Source organism: Montipora foliosa, chromosome 8 (genome assembly GCF_036669935.1).
Source record: "Montipora foliosa isolate CH-2021 chromosome 8, ASM3666993v2, whole genome shotgun sequence".
NCBI lineage: Eukaryota > Metazoa > Cnidaria > Anthozoa > Scleractinia > Acroporidae > Montipora > Montipora foliosa.
This window is the reverse complement of record NC_090876.1, coordinates 47,299,396-47,306,965: the sequence shown is the minus strand read 5'-3', so window position 1 is coordinate 47,306,965 and position 7,570 is coordinate 47,299,396. Positions and strand designations below refer to the sequence as shown.

General features: G+C 37.8%; 1 protein-coding gene across 1 annotated transcript; it reads left to right on the top strand.

The window, feature by feature from the left end:
• Window positions 1-1,144: 1,144 nt before the first annotated feature.
• Window positions 1,145-6,747, top strand: LOC137967301 (large ribosomal subunit protein uL14). Its single transcript, XM_068813820.1, has 4 exons — window positions 1,145-1,406; window positions 3,088-3,159; window positions 5,714-5,755; window positions 6,615-6,747. The coding sequence occupies exons 1-4, from the start codon at window positions 1,160-1,162 to the stop codon at window positions 6,695-6,697; spliced, it is 444 nt and encodes a 147-aa protein (XP_068669921.1). The 5' UTR covers window positions 1,145-1,159; the 3' UTR covers window positions 6,698-6,747.
• Window positions 6,748-7,570: the final 823 nt, after the last annotated feature.

Below are 7,570 nucleotides of genomic sequence, written 5' to 3'. Positions count from 1 at the left end.
TGCCGATTTTGGGGCTCATTTTGTTAAAACTCAAGCACGCTCAAGCACCTGTTTACTTTTGTGAGTTATGCACGCGCTGCGGGCCTATTGTCACCACGGACTTACGCAACCGCTGGCCAAGGCTTAAGCTTTTCGTGTGCGCGTGCTCCGTAGCGTTCCTTTCTTTCCAAGATGTCGAAGAGAGGTAAGGGTGATTGGGGGCAGGCAGTGAAATCGTCGTCCATCGGCTTCATTAAAGAGATATACGCATAACCAGTGCATATAATGTAAAGTTTAATAAACATTCTTTGTCTTGGTTTTAATATTTGTGAGTAAATGGTTCTTACTTGTGTCACGTTCTGCCTTCAAATGACAATGTGTTAATGCAGACAATAATGTCGATTCCGCTCGATCAAGTAATTTCTTAGTCCCTTTTGAAGCGTTCTTTTGTAAGCGAATTTTGCACACCTGAAGCACCTCCCCTGTCAATACAGGGAGCTCAGAAATAACGTCCTTTAAGTTGGTGAAGGTTGTTTTTGTGCTCTGCATGTGCTGTTGTTATGGAGTTTTGAACTGTTTGTGAGTAAATGTTCTTACTTGTGTCACGTTCTCCCTTCAAATGCCCATGTGTTAATTAATGTAGACAAGAATCTCGACTCTGCTCGATAAAATAATTTCTTATACCCTTGCGAAGTGTACTTTTGAAAGCAAATTTTACGCACCTGAAGCACTTCCCCTGCCAATACAGGGGGCTCAGAACATGGTGCTTGTTTTTGTGCTCTGCATGGAAGTCGTGTGTCCTGTGCTGTTGTTGTGGAGTTTTGAACTGTTTCCATCGTGTTTCAGCTGAGGATTATATATTTCTGTCATCACTATCTGATTTCAAAGAACTCCTCCTCTTTTGACATCACAATCGAAACCAGTTCATGTCTATTATGTTTTATTTTATTGTGATTTAATTTGCAACAAGCTATGGCATTAATTGGTGTGAGTTCGTTTCCTTTGGCTTATCCCACAAGTGATTGGTAATTTAAACGTTTTCTGTCTTGGGGAGAATTTTAAGTAGGAATGGATGTTAATCTTGTGCAGTTGGTTTTTAGAGTTTATTTGAATAGACTTCACGTACATGCGCTGTAAATGATGTTCGTTCCTGTGATGAAACATCCTTGGCAACTGCTCGATGTTTTCACTGTTTTCCCAATTTCCTTTCCCAGGACGTGGAGGTTCTTCCGGAGGGAAGTTTCGCATCTCCCTTGGTTTGCCTGTTGGTGCAGTTATCAACTGCGCTGACAACACAGGGGCAAAGAATCTGTACATCATTGCCGTAAAAGGAATTAAGGGTCGTCTAAACAGACTACCTGCAGCAGGATCTGGGGACATGGTATTAGCTACAGTCAAAAAAGGGAAGCCAGAACTCAGGAAAAAAGGTGGGGGATACATGATCAAGTAGAAATCCATCATAAAATTGGCACTACATGTAGATTACACAAATTTGACCATTTTAAAATTCAGTTGTCATGAGCTGTGCTTCTTAACAAACCTTCGGAATCGAATGGCTGCAGGATTCTTGCTACTCCAGGAAGTCCTTGAAAAGCCCTGGAATTATATTTTGGACTTCAAGGGTGCTTGAAAAGCCCTTGGAAAAAAGGATTTTGTGGGAAACTGTTTGAAAATGCTTGGGTGAAAATTGTGGAAAGTAATTGTTGAGACTGCATCATGCTAAATTAAAGAGACAATTCAAAAATTGATCCCAAATTTGACTATTTGGGAATGATTCAATGGAAAAAATAAAATGCTTGTGCATGCAGGATTTGGGAGAAAATATCAAGGTAGGCTTTTTCAGGAAAGAAAACACGGAAATATGCTGTATGGCATAGAAATTGTCTTACATTAAGTACACACACTCCTTGAAAACTTAATTTCCGGTTTTTGAAAACTCCTTGAATACTCCTGGAATTTCATATACAAAATCCAGCGCAAACCCTGTGGTTGGTGTCTTGGGAAGCAGCTCTAATTGGGTACACTAGATAAAAGAATAATTTCAAAGTGTCACAATGATCAGTAATTGTGTTTTGTGACATATGAACTGCAAGAAATTTGAACTTTTATTTTTAGTGGAAGATTCTTTACTTGCTAATTTTTCTTTCATGGTCTGCCATGACTTGTGTTTAGAACTTACTTTAAAGGTCTGGGATAGCTCTTTCAATACAAAAAAAGGTTGCCTGATGTGTGAGAAATTGACATTTTTAAGATGTGTATCTAAGTGATAGTGTCTCAGCACTTGATAAAATTATTTCTTTTAATAGACCAAGTCGGCTAACTCAGTGATGTGCCCAATTGAAACCCGTTAAGAATAAAATGTTTTGTTCCAAGTATTTCCATATCATTTGAATGTGAATGATTTGATTGATTGATTGATTGATTGATTGATAAATTTTTATTGATAAATTAAACCAAACAATTGCAGACAAACATGCAAGTTTACAATACAATAGAAAGAGAAATTATTTGAAAAGTATTAGTTTCCTTACAAACATTGAAAAGAGATCTATTTATAAAGACCGCTTAAAGTGCTCTGTGCGAATACGTGGTAACATATATCCGGTAATCATGACCAGGTTGACATAATGATTGATACGTATGTTTGCTTGGTCAAAGATCTGTTTAACAATGTGTATCTGTACATGTTTGTGTGATTTTTTCCCATAGTTGTTTATCCCTAGTTTGAATTACATGTAAATTCATCGCTGATGAATTTGCACTCCTTGGTGTAACCATATTTCCGTGCTTGCTTGCAGAATTTATCGATCTCAGAGAGGTATTTAGCACCATAAGCACATGCCTATACTTAATTTGCGTATATAAATACGGACATAAATAAGCTATGAAATGAGATCGTAAGCTCGTCTAAAGTATACTGGTAGTACTTACAAATTCTGAGGATATAGAGTCTTGAATTAACCTCTTGTCCATCATATTATGAAAATGCTACATGAGAATGCAAGTACAATACGCAGACAATTTTAACCCTGCGAGACATGAATTGGGTACAACAGTGAGTTAGCCGATTTGGTCTATCCTGACCAAAAAAATTGTTGTATTTTTTAGTGATGCCTGCAGTTGTAATAAGACAGAGGAAGGCCTTTAGAAGAAAGAATGGTCTTTTCATTTACTTTGAGGGTAAGTTACACAATTTGTTCAAAAAAGAAACATCCAAGGAAATATTTCTACTGTTTGAAGGAGTATCTGAGGACTTGTGGTTTGTGAAAAAAATGGTGGGAATTTTCAACCCATCTGGAACGGTAAAAGTATGTTCTGTCTGATGAGAGAAACCTAGCATGATTTCTTTGAAAATGGAAATCATACCTTTTAGAGATAGAAATAGTGGCTGTTGATTGGTAGTTACTAGTCAATTTGCTACAGAGCTACATGTAATAACATGGGTAACAAATTGCCCTTAATTTTGGTGCAAAATTTCAGCGTTAATTTACAATGTCACGTCTGAAATTACAATGTTGCCATGGCAACTTTTCCTGCAGTGCCAAAATGGCATCTTATGAACATAATTTGTCACTCATGATATTAATAGCTAATCAAATGGTATACTCGTGAAATTAGGGAATAATTTCACTTGCGTTTTGTCCATATCTCGTTTTGTCCAAATAATCCCTCGCCTAAAGGCTTGGGAAATTATTTGACTTTGGACAGAATGCAAGTGAAATTATTCCCTAATTTCACTCATCACCATTCAATTACCCATTCTAATTATGGGAAAGAAAATAGTAAAAATTCTCAATACTACTAAGGAGGAAATACATGTACATGTAGATTTGTAAAGTTAAGTAGACAAAGGACACAGCTAACTGGCAGTCCAATTTGTTTGGTGTGGCTTTGAAATCAAGCCTTTTGAATTGAAAAAAAGTCAGGGGCCGGTTCCTGGAAGGAGGAATAAATTATGTTAGGTTTATGAGTGATTCCAGGGATAAATCTGCTATTCTAACAGAACAGAATTTATTCCAGGGATAAAGGTATTCCTAAAATAAGGCACATTTATCCCTGGAATAGTTATTACACCTTCCAGGAACCGGCACCAGGAGTCAATCTCAGTTCTCCTCAAATTTAGTTAGTTCACTCCCATACCAGCATTATTTGTCCGTAGTCAAAGATAACATTCCAAGACAGCGGCGTGATCCTCGTAGAGAGAACGGTCAGCTAGAGTGAATATTTGCTGTTGTTCGATTCTTCTCCCGTCAGTTTTAAATTAAACCTAAACGTATCTTTGGTAAAGTCCAGAACTGTAATAATTATTATAGAACTTATCCTCACCTGACCATAAGCACTCTGCACAATGTACTGCATTCAAGCATTAGCCATGTCTAGAAGGGAGGGGTTTCAAGAGTGACATGGAGCTTGTTGTTTTAAAGCATGAGAAATGAAATAAACATGGCTTACATGGAGTTATTGGGGAATGGGGGGACTGGCATGCGGTCTGGTGAACTGGGAGCATGGCATGAAACCCGTTAAGAATAAAATGTTTTGTTCCAAGTATTTCCATATCATTTGAATGTGAATGATTTGATTGATTGATTGATTGATTGATAAATTTTTATTGATAAATTAAACCAAACAATTGCAGACAAACATGCAAGTTTACAATACAATAGAAAGAGAAATTATTTAAAATGTATTAGTTTCCTTAGAAACATTAAAAAGAGATCTATTTATGAAGACCGCTTAAAGTGCTCTGTGCGAATACATGGTAACATATACCCGGTAATTATGACCAGGTTGACATAATGATTGATATGTATGTTTGCTTGGTCAAAGATCTGTTTAACAATGTGTATCTGTACATGTATGTGTGATTTTTTCTTGAGCTTGTTGTTTTAAAGCATGAGAAATGAAATAAACATGGCTTACATGGAGTTATTGGGGAATGGGGGGACTGGCATGCGGTCTGGTGAACTGGGAGCATGGCAATATTTGCGCTCAAAATAAATTACGTATTGATCTGTGTTCTCTAGCCTCCCACGCAGACATTCTTAGGGCTTTGTCACATGTTCCTCCCCCACGAACTTGTGCTGAAACGCAAAACCACTTCCGTTCAACAATTGCGTGCCCATTATTTAAAGAAACCAATCAGCATTGACAAATTGTGGTGTGCATAGCCAATCACATACTGCGAAAGAATGCCATACAAAACGCACGTTTATCCAAAACAGGAAAACAGACAGCTTTTTGACAGCTTGTCTATGACCCACCCCCCTTCCCCCTCTTCCTGCTGGTAACAAACATCCTGGTACATCACCCACAAACACAAAAGTGTAATTCCTTGGTTGTCTCTGGATTCATAGTTGACCATGGTCTCTGGTGAATGGTGGTGTTTTCTTGAGTACACTCTGCATAGGTTCTCAACCACCAAGTCTTAAAATGTGTCATTACTGTTGTACAGTGTAAAGCCAGCAAACTCAAACAGTCCTAAGGGAAACACATGTTAACCATGTTATGTCAAGATTTCTGCTAAGGAGAAAATGGCAAAACGTGCTTTCTCAAGGTTGAGGTTACCTATGGTGGCTAAGCATTTTTATAGGAAAACAACACCACCATATTTGCCCAAGTTTCAGATGTAGATTGAGGAAATGTTTAGTTTATCTTATACAGTAAATGCACTTGAACTTGTACAGTGATAAAAAATGGAAGTTAACATAGTTGTATTTTCTATCTTTGTTGACAGACAATGCAGGAGTCATAGTTAACAACAAAGGCGAAATGAAAGGTAAAATTTAATCAACTCTCTAAATTACGCGAGTCACTCAGCCACTTAAAAAAAGTGGTTTACGGTATTTCCTCGAATAATAGCCGTCCCTCGATTAATCGTCTCGAATAATTGCCCCCCTTTCACTGAAATATTTAAAATAATTGCCTCCCTCCCCCTCCCCTCGCCATTTTCTATGATTGCCGTAATCAACAAAACAAATTTGAAACACTAAAAAGCCCTTGTTCGGTTTATATAATTTTGAGGAGATTATTTTTTTGATTTAATGGTATAATAAAACAAAATATTTAAGGCACGACCTTCTGTGAGAAATATTTGAAATAATCGCCTTCCTCAAATAATCGCCCCCTTTTGGTGCAAAAAAAGAAATAATCACTCCCGGCTATTCGAGGAAATACGGTATATAAACTTGTCAACCAGGATATTTACATAGATTTAGCCAAGCCTAAAAGCATACCTTCTGGGATATTTATACTTTCAATAAGCTAACTTGGCTTGAGCCTGTGATCCAATCGAAACCCAGTAACTGGTCATTGGCCAACTTAAAGAAAACAGCTGACCTTGTTGAATTCTAAACTTGAACCGGCGATATGGTCAAGTGATACTGGTCACATTGGGATACGTGGAAGGGGTGGATGATCGTACAGTGATCAAAACCAAATTTTCTTGCACAGATGTGCTCCACACAACGCGCAGAGCATGAGAAGTGGGAAGTAGTTAATTAATACCATGCACCAAGAGAATCCACATATCTACTGCAAAACTTTCTTTTAAATTAATATTTCAAAGCTGTCTTTCCACACCAACGAAGGAACCTCCTCATCGTTGTATTTTTGTTTGTTTGTTTGTTTTAAACCAGGTTCTGCCATTACCGGTCCAGTGGCAAAAGAGTGTGCTGATCTGTGGCCAAGGATTGCCTCGAACGCTGGCAGTGTTCAATGAAATGTATAGACCCTGACTGTGTTAAATAAAACTGCACCGACTTCCTGTAAGCGGTCATGTTTTATTTATTGTGTGTTCCACTTTATTAAGAATATTGCACAGACGCAGAGCCAAGATTCCACCTTGGCTGACATGCTTACTGTTTGCGTTTTACCATCATTCCGAAGCACGAGAAGCTCTTTTGGCACACCACCTTTGCCGATTTATAAAGCAAAAATAATTATTAATATCCAGTTTTACAAAAACCATATGAAGTGGTTTTTTGATAAGTTTGGATCTGGCCTTTTCTATTACACTTGGCTGCTAGACTTCAGCCTTGACAACGTGGAAACGTTTAGAAATAAGACCATAACGTCAGCATGGATTCTGATACTCGCTTACAGATCACATAACTTGATGTTTGCTTAGTTTTTGGTAGGGTTTTCCAGTCGCAAAATCCTATCTTTCTGCAAGTAAGAATCGAGTAAAAGAGTCCACACATGGGTATACCTACAATGTATTTGTTTACGTTGAATTATTTTCGGAATAACAGAGATAAATGTGCTATCATGTCCCCACGCCCCTGAATTAACAGTAACGCACACACTTAATCGAAGCAAGCATGAGGAGACTCGCGCGTCATATTTCGCGATCCGCGATTATTTCCGTCGGTGCTGCAATTTCCCTTTCGTATACAAGCGATGCCATTTGGACGAGACTTGGAGCAATTTCCACTGTTAAGTATGTCGTTTGCAAATGAGGAAAAAAATACTTAATCTACGACTAGATAAGCAGCGTATGTCACTTAGAATTTTAAAAAAGCTGAGAAAAAACCTTGAATAAAATTAGAAAATAGAATTAGAAAAAGTTGATCAAGCGATGTCAAACTTGGTT